General features: G+C 44.0%; 1 protein-coding gene across 1 annotated transcript in view; it reads right to left on the bottom strand.

The window, feature by feature from the left end:
- The window catches only part of LOC148534632 (solute carrier family 26 member 10-like), a 58133-nt gene that overhangs the window by 17263 nt on the left and 26391 nt on the right, over positions 1 to 14479 (bottom strand). The window contains exons 10-12 of the mRNA XM_088466166.1: positions 10149 to 10244; positions 8601 to 8707; positions 8380 to 8449 (exon numbers count right to left, since the gene is read on the bottom strand). Coding sequence (XP_088322292.1) covers positions 8380 to 8449; positions 8601 to 8707; positions 10149 to 10244 — 273 coding nt within the window. The remainder of the gene's footprint in view (positions 1 to 8379; positions 8450 to 8600; positions 8708 to 10148; positions 10245 to 14479) is intronic.

The raw sequence follows: 14479 nt of genomic DNA, 5'->3' as shown, positions 1-14479 counted from the left end.
TAGCATATTTTTAATTTCTTTCGACACCGATTCTCTTTGTGCTTCTGGTAACCTATAGGGCTTTAGATTAACTTTAACCCCTGGGTCATGTTTAATGACCGAGGTTTTCCCAGGTACGTCAGAGAACAGCACCCTATTTCTAATCAGAAACTCCTTGACCTCTTGTTGTTGAATTGCCGACAGGGTTTTTGCCACTGTCACTTCGGGAACTAAGGGCCCTGGACTTACTGGAGGGTCTCGGACGGCCGACAGTACCGTTCTATCTTTCCAGGGCTTTAACAGATTTATATGGTATATCTGTTCCGGCTTTCGTTTTCCCCGGCTGGTAAACTTTGTAATTGACCTGCCCCGCGCTTTCTAAGATTTCAAAGGGCCCTTGCCATTTAGCCAAAAGTTTATTTTCCACAGTGGGAACCAATACTAACACTCTGTCCCCAGGAGCAAAGCTGCGTAACCGAGCATTGCGGTTGTATACCCTCTGCTGTGCCTGTTGAGCCTGTTCCAGGTGCTCTCTCACTATCGGCACTACCGCAGCAATTCTCTCCTGCATTTGAGAAACATACTCAATCACCATTTTGTAAGGACTGGACTGCCCCTCCCATGTCTCTTTGGCAATGTCTAGTAACCCCCTTGGGTGTCTCCCATACAACAAGTCGAAGGGTGAAAACCCGGTGGAGGACTGGGGAACTTCTCTTATGGCCAACAATAAATACGGCATTAAGTAATCCCAATCCCTACCATCCTTGTCAACCACTTTCCTAAGCATGTGTTTTAACGTCTTATTAAACCTCTTGACCAGCCCATCGGTTTGGGGGTGATAAACCGAAGTTCTTAACTGTTCGATTTTGAACAGGCGGCATAACTCTTTCATGACTTTGGACATAAACGGTGTACCCTGGTCAGTTAGTATCTCCTTAGGTATACCCAGCCTGCTAAAGACATGAACTAGCTCTCTGGCAATGGTCTCAGTTGACGTATTTCGCAACGGGATCGCTTCCGGGTACCTGGTAGCGTAATCCATTATGACCAGAATATACTGGTGTCCCCTGGCAGACTTCATTAAGGGTCCAACCAAATCCATCGCTATTCTTTCAAACGGCACCTCTATGATAGGCAATGGAACTAGTGGACCCTTAAAATGTGGCCTGGGAGCATGATACTGACACTCAGGGCAGGATGCGCAAAAGTCAGATACCTCTTTATGAAGCCCGGGCCAGAAAAACCTCTGTATTATTCGCTCAGTGGTTTTCTCTACCCCTAGATGGCCTGCCGTTATATGACCATGGGCCAGATCCAACACTGTTCTTCTGTAGGCTTTGGGAACTATTAGTTGTTCCACAACATCTTCCCCCTTCTTAGTCACCTGATATAACAAATCCTGCCACATTGCCATGTGGGGATAGGACAAAGGACTATCAGGGTCTACGGGTTTACCATCAACTACTTTTACATTCTCCCTGGCTTTTACCAAAGTAGGGTCATTCAACTGCTCCACGGCAAAGACCTCTCTTCTGACCTCTAAATCAGGCAGACGATAATCTGGCCCAACAACACTTCCCACCTCAATGGGAGGCACATCAGTTGGCGGGCCACCGTCACGCTCCGCATTCTCTAGTTCGCCAATCATAGTAGAAAAAGGGAATAACTCTGACTCAGAAGAAACTCCCTCCTCCACTACATCGACAACCTTCTCAAATGGATCAGGGTTGCTCACCTCTGGAACAAAACGGCTTTCCCACAACTTCCAGAAGTGAGCAAAGTCTCTCCCCAATATTGCATCGTACATCAGACCATGTACCAAACCTACAGAAACTATAGCAGAACCACATGGTGTCTCGATGTTCACCTCGGCAGTAACATAATATCGAATATCCCCATGTATGCAGGTCACACCAACAGTTTTCCCCTCAGGCCGCAAGGGGTTCACCAGCTCAGCTTTTATAAGTGTCACCAAGCTACCAGAGTCTAACAGTGCCTCTACTCGGTTGCCATCTACAGTGAGTACACACATGTGCTTATCAGTCACAGCCTGGCGGTCAGCCGTACAGGCTATCTGTGCAAAGAAAGACCCCCTGCGGTAGACATGAGCAGTATCACATTGCATAGGTTCAGTTGTAAGTGCACAATTAGCGGCAATATGGCCGAAGCCACCACATCGGAAACACTGAGTCATATTAATGTCTAGTCGTTTACGAGGCAAGAACCTTCCTGGCCTGGCAGGCCTGTCTCCAGGTTCTACACCCTCAGTCTTAGGTACATTCCACCACCCAGCACCCTTCTCCCCTGGAACAGTCTTACCAGTGTCTGTGGGAGTTCCCTGGTGCGCCATCGGGGCTCGGTGGGGCATACTCATCAGCTCCTCAGCCGCCACGTACCTCTCCACCAGCTCGACCAACTGGTCCGCGGACTTAGGGTCTGCATGGCTCACCCACTTGCGCAGAGTCACAGGTAATGATCACAGGTACCGGTCCATCATGACCCTTTCCACGATCTGTGGTCCCATCAGCGTCTCGGGCTGTAGCCATTTTGAGGACAGATGGACGAGGTCATGCATCTGTGAACGTGGAGGCTTGTCCTTATGGAACTCCCAGCGGTGGACCCGTTGGGCACGAACAAAGGTGGTGACTCCCAAGCGAGTTAGGATCTCCTGTTTTAGTTTTTTATAGTCCTTGGCATCAGCCAGGCATAAGTCGAAATATGCTTTTTGTGGCTCCCCAGACAAAAAAGGTGCCACCAGACTTGCCCACTGCTCCTTGGGCCAACTCTCCCTTTCGGCCGTTCTTTCAAATGCGGCGAGATAGGCCTCCACATCATCGCCTGAAGTCATCTTTTGGAGGAAGTGACTGGCTCGTACGGAGTGAGTGGTGGTGGGAGGGCCAGTAGTAACATCTCTGGGCCGGGCGACCAGGTGCTGTACCACCTCTCTTATGGCCTGGCTGTTTTCCGCTAAGGCCTGGCGGGTTTCCTCAATGGCGACCTGTTGTTGCCTCTGGGCTGTCTCCAAGGCCAACAGTTGCACCCTGGTGGATTCCTGCTGAGCCCTGGTAGATTCCTGCTGAGCTGCTGTAGCTTCCTGCTGAGCCCTGGTAGATTCCTGCTGAAGTTTGTTTGTCTCCTGCTGAGCTGCTGTAGCTTGGAGCAAGGCTTTAATAATGTCCTCCATTTTGTCCCGGGGTGTAGGTTGGAAGCTGAACCTTGCCTCTCTGAGCATTGGCTGACGCCTCCTCTATGGGACTCCAAGGACACAGTGTTATTTCCACACTCACAAATTGGGTGTCTGTCCCTTTAATTTTTAAATGGAAAGTTTTCCTCTTGCTGCAACTTCAGTGTGTGTGGGTGCCCGCATTCTCCACCATATTGTGACACAGTTAGGTTAGGGGGTCCCTCTCCTGGGTAGAGGACTCCTTCCTTACACACACACACAGCAGCAGGGAAGCAGCACACCAGTCTGGATGCAAGTACAAGCTGGTCGGCGCCAGTCTTTATTGTACAATGTCAGAAACATAAAGAAAACATAAATATAAATCCTAGCCCTGTCGGGGCACTAACTTCACAGGTAGTTCCCTCACTACCAGAACCTGGCAGGGCCTAATGCCCTCGCCAGCAACAAAAGCACAGTACAACACTCACAGTTAGGTATCCAAGTGTCTCTGAGCAAACTCCCTGTCTGCTCTCCCAGGTGAGACAATCAGCCCTAAACACACTAGGCTTATATTGGCCATTCTCAGGTGAAAAACTAACAAGCCTGTTACCAGGCTGCGAGAACCAAAACCTGGAGTGGCCGTGGGTGGAGCCCTCCCTCTCCTCTCACCCACAACCCCCAGGTCCCGAACCGGCTTTTCAAAAAGCCGAAACTCAAGCCTGCTACACTGCAGACTTTCTCCTGGGGGTTTAAAACACAAAAGACAGGAATCTGGGACAAATGTACCTGCCACAAACCACTTTACCAGTGATCCTATCACAATATATATATTTATATATTATGGGCAGCACAGAAGGTGTAATAGTTAGAATTACTGCCTCACAGCAATGAGCTCGAGGGCTTGATTCCCACTATGGCCCTAACTGTGTGGAGTTTGTATTTTCTCCCTGTGCTTGCGTGGGTTTCTCTGGTTTCCTCCCGCACTCCAAAAATATACTGGTAGATTAATTGTCTCCCAACAAAAATGAACCCTATTGTATATGTGTGTGAGCATGTGATGAGGAATATAGGACCTGATTCAGACTCTCTCGCTAGGATGCGTTCGCTCGTAGCTGCCGATGGTTTGCATTGTGCACATGCATCGCGCGTTCGTGAACCACTGCAAGAGATTGGAAATCGTCCGGTCGCTGCGCGTAGACTGCCCAGCAGAGTGAGTGACAGGAGAAGCCGTTTGTTGGTGGTGACAGGGGCTGGGCGATAGAAACGGGGGAGTGGAGATGCGAACGCAGGCGTGCCTAAGCATCTCAACGCCGTTTCTGAGGTGTGCATAATTAAGAGGCAGCATCATAGTACATGTCACTTGGTTGTATTTCACACTGAAGTGCTCGCAGTGCTTGCGGTAGGGTATAGTCAACCACAAGTGCTGTGCACACTTCCGATGGTCCTCGATGTACCGATGGTTGCATACACTTCCTGGAGATGACATGCACAAGAGGGCATCTTAAGACAGGCTGGTGGCCGTCTGCATACACAGGGCGATCGCACGCCAAGACATACTGGGCGTGCTTATGCCTTGCCGTGCGATCACCTGCCTTGCCGTCACTTAGCCGAATTTGCGTATGGATCGAGCAAGCATACGCATCTAGCGAGTGGGTCTAAATGAGTTCCATAGACTGTAAGCTCCACTGGGGCAGGGACTGATGTGTATGACCAAATATTCTCTGTAAAGCACTGTGGAATATGTGTGCACTATATAAATAACTGGTAATAAATAAATACAATTATATATGTATAAATAATATATATACTGTATATATATATATATATATATATATATATATATATATATAATAGTCCACAGACCGGCACTCCACAGGCAATGCATACTGAAAAATGGCTCTGGTGCCCTCCTATAGGGTAGCAGCAGCGTGTCCCAAATACAGATCCAGGAAGGCGGCACTCAGAGACTTGAAATGTAGTAAAAACTCCAGTGTTATTGATCGTAGTTTCGGAGGACGTAGCTCCTTTTTCAAGACACTGACATACATAAACATAAAACATGAACAGGTTTAAATACCTGACAGACATCTCTGAAACACCTCTCAATGGTCGAAAACGCCGCGCATGCTTCCGGCAAGCAGGGCGGGCACCCACGGGACATAGTCGCGTGTATCCCCACACGTCGCCGCAAGCCGCGTCAGACGGCTACACCAATGGTCGGAACTGTTGTCAGATGCTACCATGGCAACAAACAAAGCTCAGAGCATCAGAGGATATCGTAACAACAAACAGTTAAAAACAATAATAACAACAACAATCAAAGCATGAAAGACACAGTTACATGATGAATAGTAATAAACCATATAGAGGAAGCAATCCCACCCAAAAAGACCAGGACTGCACCCCAGAGATCTGTTTAAGAAGTGGCATCTCAGAGGTCATTTAGTTAAAGGGGGGACAAAGTATCATATGAAAATCACTCCCCAATGCACAAATACCTAGAACACAATATAGAAATCAGCACATTATACAAACAATATGCATGTGGCCTTTGGTTCAGTCTGACCCTGAACTTTCATTTTTGGCTGACACTAGGATTCGCCCTTGTTATACGAGGGGTCGTAATATTAAGGATTTTTTAGTTAAAACGGATATTACTGGATTTTCAAAGGTGACTCCGACTCATTTCTTACAACGCAAACATGGGTGTTTCAAATGTACTGGATGTCTGACTTGCCGCTATATGGTCACTGGTGACAGTTTTTTACATCCTTATTCTGGGAAAAAATTTCGGCTTGCGGCGACGTGTGGGGATACACGTGACTATGTCCCGTGGGTGCCCGCCCTGCTCGCCGGAAGCACGCGCGGCGTTTTCGACCATTGAGAGGTGTTTCAGAGATGTCTGTCAGGTATTTAAACCTGTTCATGTTTTATGTTTATGTATGTCAGTGTCTTGAAAAAGGAGCTACGTCCTCCGAAACGTCGGTCAATAAAACTGGAGTTTTTACTACATTTCAAGTCTCTGAGTGCCGCCTTCCTGGATCTATATATATATATATATATATATATATATATATATATATATATATATATATATATATATACACAGTCAGGTGCATAAATATTGGGACATTGACAGAATTTTCATATTTTGGCCACCACCACAATGGCTTTGTAATGAAACATACAAGATGTGTTTAACTGCAGGCTTTCAGATTTAATTTGAGGGTAATTACATCCAAATCAGGTGAACGGTGTAGGGATTACGACGGTTTCTATATGTGCCTCCCACGTTTTATATATATATATATATATATATATATATATATTATATATATATATATATATATAATATATATATATATATATATAATATATATATATATATATATATATTAATAGTCTACTTGAAAAGCGCAGACTCAACTGTCTGATTGAAGTAGAATATAAGCTATGCACTAGACATTGCTTTATGTGTAAGAGTTACTATTAAGATACCTAGAAAAACCTCAAACTATTATTTACAAATGGAAAAGTTTTATTCCTATATAATGCAGCCCCAGCTTACCACTGTATAGACTCGAGCATAGCTAAATATGACTTATCAGTTTTTATAGCACAGCTCCAGCAAAGCCCCATTATGTGATTTCTCCTCTTTTCCACCATTTTCTACAAATCAGGGAAATCCAACATATTACATTTTACCGATATACCGGCTTCTGTGGATCATTGGAACTGGCCCAATATATCACATATATAAGGGGGTTCTTTACTCCATCAGCCAATCAGAGATTACTGTGCTATAGAAACTCTTATTAGATGATTGAAATGAAAATTACTAAAGTAAAAGCTTCCAGCTTCTGGTGACATGTGACACAGAGAATGTGAACTCAAATAAAGGTAAATTGTTATGTCATTTTAGCTAAATAAGGCATTGTCATACCTGAGACATGCCAGGAGAAAGGAAAAACAATTTCTGTTACTGATCCTATGGATGATCCTACAAATTATGTTTCACTTCACATTATTAGCAAAAGATAATTGTCATATTTCAGAGCGTATGTCCAACTAAAATTAATTTGCACATGGTATAATGCTGGGTAGCAGGGCTGCCAACAAATTTTGGGGACTGGTACACTCATGTTTTTGGGGCCCTCTATCCCCTTTCCTAGACCTTATCCTAGCCAGTCACACAGAGCCCTCTTCCCCAGCCACCTGTGTCTGTCACACACCGGTCTTCCCCAACCTGTCACACACACCTGTCTTCCCCAGCCTGTCACACACACCCGTCTTCCCCAGCCTGTCACACACACCTGTCTTGCCCAGCCTGTCACACACACCCGTCTTCCCCAGCCTGTCACACACACCCGTCTTCCCCAGCCTGTCACACACACCCCTCTTCCGCACCCTGTCACACACTCCTCTTCCCCAGCCACCTGTGCCTGTCACACACTTCTCTTCCCCACCCTGTCACACACACCCCTCTTCCACAGCCACCTGTGTCTGTCACACACTCCTCTTCCCCAGCACCTGTGTCTGTCACACACCCCTTTCCCAGCCTGTCACACAGACCCCTCTTCCCCAGCCCCCTGTGTCTGTCACACACCCCTCTTCACCAGCCCATCACACACACCCCTCTTCCCCAGCCCTTGTGTCTGCCACCCCTTCATCTGCAGCTCCCCACCACTCACCCCATGACTCTCTAGCCCAGCCTGGCCCCGGCCAACACTTACCTGCTGCGCTGCCTGTGTTCCTCAGTTTTCCTTGGCGGGCGGCTAAGACCCGGCGGCTCCACTCTGATTCGAAGTCACGACGTCATACGCGCTGCTCCGGCACAGCCTCCCTCTCACTGCCGGGTGGATCTAGCCGCAATCGTCGTGCCAGGTGCCCTGCTTACACAGCAGGTTGCAGAGGCAAGGGGAACACATGAACTGGGCCCCCGAAATTCCTTAGGGTTAAAGTGGTTCCCTGGTAAAAGTGTCCCCTTTGCACCCCCGTCGCTGGGCCTGCTGTGTAGGAAACCTGCGGTACAGCTGTCAAACCATAACGCAGTTGTCCTAAGGCGAGCTCAGGGAGGACAAAAACCTCAGCCACAGTTTTGCTGTTAGGCCATGCTAAACCTTTGGAAGGGAATGCAGGGATGTGTAGTACCACAGCAGCTGGAGTACCACAGGACCCTGGAATAGTTTACTCTTTAAGCCTATAATGCAGATTTTTGCCTGAAAGTTTGTCTGTACCTTGTCATTTTGTTCAATTGGTCTGTATATTTCAGTGTTGATAGCTCTTCCCAGAACAGAACATTGGGCTCTAGAAATACAAAGAAAGCTACTAGCACTCTGAAAGGAAAAAACAATCACCCTATAATATGTTTTGCAGTTTAATTTTTCAACGTTACAGATTGTATCTTGACTTGAGCACTACCTTTTGCCTTTTATATTTCATGTTCTGGAATGTTTACCTTTGTGTCCGGCAAACTACAGTCATCATTGAGAAAACTACACCCACAGCCAGGCCCATTTCCACATTGAGGATGACTACCGCCAGCCATGTTACCACCCACACAGACTGTAAAAGAAAATCAGCACATGCTATTGTACTTCTAGATAAGAAAGACCTGGGCAAAATGTACATAAATACTGTAATATAAAAGTAGCTCCCAACATTCTAGGTTACTTTATGGGTTCCAAGCTTCTTGATGAGTGGAATTATTTTGCTCTATGGAAGATGCACTAAGCCTTGGAGAGTGATAACATGGAGGGTGATAAAGTAACAACCAATCAGCTCCTGTCATTTTTTAAACAGCCTGTGACATGGCAGTTAGGAGCTGATTGGTTGGTACTTTATCACTCTCCATGTTATCTCTTTCAAAGGCTTAGTGCATCTCCCCTGTCTGACCCTTGGGGGTAAATTTACTAAAGTGAGAGTTTTTAAAAGTGGAGCTGTTGCCCATAGCAACCAATCAGATTCTAGCTATTATCTTCTAGAAGGTGCTAGTTAAATGTTAACTAGAATCTGATTGGTTGTTATGGGCGACATCTCCACTTTTAAAAACTCTCACTTTTTAGTAAATATACCCCTTATTGTCTTGGGGGATGAGTGGGGGTAGTGATTGCACCTGGAGAGTGTCTGGTGACTTTGGGCTTCAATAGGGCTATGCAGAGCACCAATGCCAGATAAGAAGTCTAATTCATCCTGACTGAGTGGCAGCCAGGTCCACACTAAATGGAAGCTCATGCCATTTATATCATAGGTCGCAGTGACAGAAAATGATGGTGATGACAAATCGGAAAGGTGAGAGACCAACAATGAGAACAGCGACCCAGAGCCAACTCCCTCGGAGGCCCATAGCTCTGAACAGTACAGTTACAAGACAATGAGAAGTATACACACATGTACACACACACACACAAGAAAATAAATGAGGAAGACATCCCCCTGCACCCATTATAGATACACACCTGTATAAATATAATAGTTCTGTAAGGTCTGTCCCATCTCCAACATGCATGTTCAGTGGAAGCCATGGTGCATGCCACCCCTCTAACAACTCTCTGCTAGGGAGATGGGAAAGACCCTAGCTGGAGAGGAGGAGGACCCACCGAGCAGCCAGGAATGGGATATGTATGGGGGGAGGCAGAACGAAGCTGGTGGGGGGACGGAGTGGGAGTGTCAGAGCAGGACAGGAGATTGGAGGGCAGAGCAGAGGATAGAGAGGGAACCGGTCAGACAGAATGGGGGCAGGGCTGGACAGAGTGGGGGCAGAGCAGGTGGAAGACTGAAGTGACCCAGCATATGCATAGTACCTTTACTAGGTATTTGTATCTGTACTGCCTTTCCACCCATTTCTTACCTTCATTACACAACATATAATTATATTATTTGAAGGCCACAAAATTAATATTAAACAATAATGCTTTAAAATGTTATACAAAATTAAGATTATTTTACTTTAAATATTGTCCCACATGTAAATTGCTTATTATATTAATGTGTTAGGAATACTCACAAAGTCAGTCTTGCTTATTCTCCATAATTCTGGAAGCTCCTGAAACTGCAGGAACATCTGTCGGAGGCTTACAACATTTATACATGCCAACACTGCCTGTGAAAAGTAACAAAGGGGCCTATTGAGTAATAAATAATGATTAGAAACATTTTCTTTTGTTGGTAAAAATTTGATGTATCTCTTTCAAGCAAGAATACAGATTGGGTCTCCCATATCCAAATATTCCGAAATATGTAATATTCCAAAATACGGAATTTCTTTAGCATGGCTGAGATAGTTAAATCTTTGCTTTTTGATGGCTCAAGATACACAAACTTTGTTTAAGGCTTAAAATTATTAAAATTAAGTATAAAATTACCTGCAGGCTGTGTGTATAAGGTATATATGAAAAAAAATGATTTAATCTATCTACACTTTGTTTGAGCCACAAAATTATTGAAAATATTGTATAAAATTACCTGTATGCTGTGTATATAAGGTGTATATAAAACATAAATGCATTTTGTGTTTAGATTTGGGTCCCATTCCCATGATATTTCATTATATTATTATATTAATATTCCATATATTATAAAATACGGAATATTCCGATTTCCAAAATACCCCTGGTCTCAAGCATTTTGGATATGGGAGACTCAACCTATGCTAGGAATACCAGAGCTTTTTAAGACTTGGTTCTAGTTCTGTGTCCGGATGGTCCTTGTAATTTATATTCCTAGAAGTTCATGGTACAATTTTAAAATCTGTATATATTTTTTTCTTTACTTAATTGTTTGTATCACCTCTATATTTTGCCTCGCACCCTATAACAATTAATCACTCTTTTTCACCGGTTTTGATTGTTACAAATTTTATTTCACTTTCTTTTCAATACAAACAGCAACCCTTTATACTATAACGCGCCATTACATGAGCCCACGGACAGGTACCCTCGTCTAAGGATGGTACCTCACAAATGAGGGCCCAGCCGCTGCATTTAACATATTAATGTTTTGGTTGAGCGTTCATTGGCTGAAAGAGGTGGGCCTTTGCCTCTCATAGCCAATGAGCAGTTCCACCATTGGCTTCAATGGTGGGAACCGCTAGGTAACCTTTAGTAACCTAGCAGTTCTCACCATTCAAGTCAATGGTGGGTACCATTCATTGGCTGAGAGAGGCGGAGGTTCGCCTCTCTTAGCCAATGAACGCTCAGCCAAAGCATTTATATGGGAAATGCAGCAGCTGTGCACCCATTCGCGAGGTTCGGTCCGTGGGCTCGGGTAATGGCTTTTTGTCCCCCTTTCCCTGAAGACGTGGATGTCTACAGGGACAGAAGAGGACTGGAACAAGGAGTAGGTGAGCACGGATTTTTTTTTTTGACAGATTACGTGGATGCTATTGGACAAGTGGAAATGAATGGCTACAGGCATTATAGGCGAGTATGCGTGAATGTGAGTGTGAGTATGAATGTAAGTATGCATATACTGTATGTTTTCATAAAATTTTACTGTCACGATGTGTGAGTCTTGTGGTTATTTTAATATTTCTTTTGAAGGTGAACTACAGGTACCAGCGTACCCTTAATGCCCTGCATGCCGGTACTTGTGGTTCTCCAAGTACCAGCATGCGGGGGAGGCTTGCTGGGACTTCTAGTTCTCCAGTAAAAGACAATATTAGCCATTTTATTTTTACACAATCAACCTGGCACCCACTACCCAGCGTCAGCCAATGCCTGGGGTGTACCCTGGAGAGTGGGAACCCCTTTGTTAGGGGGACCCCACCTCCCCATGGATCCCCGGCCTGGGCTGACTAGTGGTTGTGTCAATGTTTTGGCCAGGGGACCTGGTGAAAGGGTACCCAGGCAGTGGAATTACACCCCCGCTAGAAAGAGTCCGCTGCTGGTTATGGAAAATACAGGGGACCTCTACTCATGTTGTCCCCTGTATTTCCAGAACCAGGACTGGCTCAACAAAGCCTGGTGCTGGTTCTTAAATACAGGAGTACCCTATGCATTTTTTCCCCTGTATTTTAAGAACCAGGACAGGCTCAACAGAGCCTGGGGCTGGTTATGCTTGTGGGAAAGGGCTATGCACATCATTTTTATATTTTTGCAGTTTACTATTTTTTTAAACACAGAAGCCTTCATGGATCTCACTGATCTGTGAAGGTTTCTGTATTACTCGGACCTTGTATTGCAAGTCGCATTACAAGGTCCGCGTTTTAATAGGAGAAAAATTACACAGATTTGCATAATGCAATAGCCTCAAACTCACAATTTAGCAGGCTATTACAGTTGTAGGACAAACCCGGCCCTTTAAATGTACAAGGTCAGAGTTTTGTCTCACAAATAAAACTCGGAACCCTATTACATTTTGCCCTTGGATTGAAGTTACTCAATTTAGAGGCTTCAATTACTTTTGTACCATAATAAATTGAGTTTTCCTTTCTTGAAAAATGTAAGATTACCCTTCCCAGCTTCACCCGTGTAGCATATATGGGACGTCTCCCATGCGGATCTGTGAGCTATATGTTCAGGGTCTGGGGTTGGTATTGTTATGTACACGTGACTAATGTGACCATCACTTTTGTCATCAAGTAACCTCACTCTAAGGGGTTTGGACTGTAAAACCCAGAGCTTCTGAAAGTGTTTATGCCCAATATTTTAAAGGTCAATATTTTTACTAGCCATGTCTTGCTTGTAAAAGCATTGCCCTTTTAAACATCAGGCATTTTTTCAACCTGATGCTTTGTACATAAACCCCTCAGTCTTGTTGTTGCAGATGTTACAGCTTTCTATGGCAGCACTACCACAGAGGAGAAACGAAAAGCCTGGAAAAAATAAGGTTATAATTAAAACCAATTTACTGTAATCATAGAAGCTCAATGATTCTCTTTCCATGGTGGAAGAAAATGTATTGGAAGTTTTTTTAATATTGTATAATGTAATTCATGGCAATGTATTATCATTGTTAAGTTGCAAATGTTCTTTGAAAGCTGTTTGACAGGCTAACTATTTGGAGAGGTTGATTGGATGACGCAATCTTACCAGCTGGTGTTCCCACCGAGGGTTTGGAATTTTGACTTTATAATAGGCTTTTCAGAGGTGGGAGGGCACACCCCTGATGAAGTTCCTGCAATGAAATGCACATTGTTTCTGGGTTTTGTATGCACTTGTCTGTGGAACTGGATTGGGGCCAGGACATGTGAGAGAGTTGGAGAGACCATTTCCAGCCCTGCAACAGCTAAGCTGTAATAATATTTTTATATTGTAAGTGAAATTCAATTAGATTTATTTACCCAATAAATTCTGGTTTTTATGGTAATTCACCAGAGTGTCTCTTATACAAGCTTTATTAGATAGAGGACTGTTAGACATTGAGATGTGGATGTGCAAAGAAATCCCATTTGGACCACATTGCTTAAATCTCTCTGATAAGCAGTCACCATTTTCATTCAAAGTACGCATGCAATTGGCTTAACTGGTAACAGTCTGTTAACTTCATTACATACTACATTATGAGCAGTCTTCTCTCTATAATTCCTAGATGTTATCAGCGATCTGTTGCTGCCGCAAATTGGAGAAAGAGAAGCTATAGTGGACTTATTCTTACCCTTTACATTCATCCATTGTTAGATGTATAGGCACTGGACAAAGGCTCTTCCATTGATATATATATATATATATATATATATATATATATATATATGTATATGTGTGTGTGTGTGTGTGTGTTTCTATATATGTATATATATTTATGACCTTGATAAAAGGGCTGATGCCCTGAAACGTTGGTGACGATTAAATACATGAAAAGTAAATTCCTCCAGTGCCACCTCTTTCTGCTATTATATATATACATATATATATATATATATCTAAACCAAAAAAATTTAGTCTAATTAAAGTCCACTCAGTGCGAAATGTTGGTAAAATTTGCACTCACAAACATAGAGCAGGTGCAGGTGTACTTTCGATAAAAAACTGGGTGCTTATCTGGTTTCAATACAACGCCAATGAAAATTTGGTCAACAGCTTTGTGTCTCCAATACTGGACTTTTCCGCAACAAATATTAAAATCACTTCTGGTGCAACACCATAAAATCATCAAAATATGTATTTCACCTATAAGCACTCATTGTAGTATGCTTACAAGAGTTTAGACAATGTATAGCTTATCTCAAAATCACATTGCTATCACCAAGTGTAGCCTCATCTCCCATATGACAGCTATTGCTTCCCATCAACAGCTACTGGAGTACCAAGCATGATGGACACATGTAGGAGGCCACCCAACACATTTCATTTACCAAAACTTCATCAGAGTGATCAGGTTTTGGTAAACAACATGTGT

The sequence above is a fragment of the Taudactylus pleione genome, unplaced genomic scaffold (assembly GCF_031769625.1).
Source record: "Taudactylus pleione unplaced genomic scaffold, aTauple2 ptg000065l, whole genome shotgun sequence".
NCBI lineage: Eukaryota > Metazoa > Chordata > Amphibia > Anura > Myobatrachidae > Taudactylus > Taudactylus pleione.
This window is presented reverse-complemented; position numbering and strand designations above follow the sequence as displayed.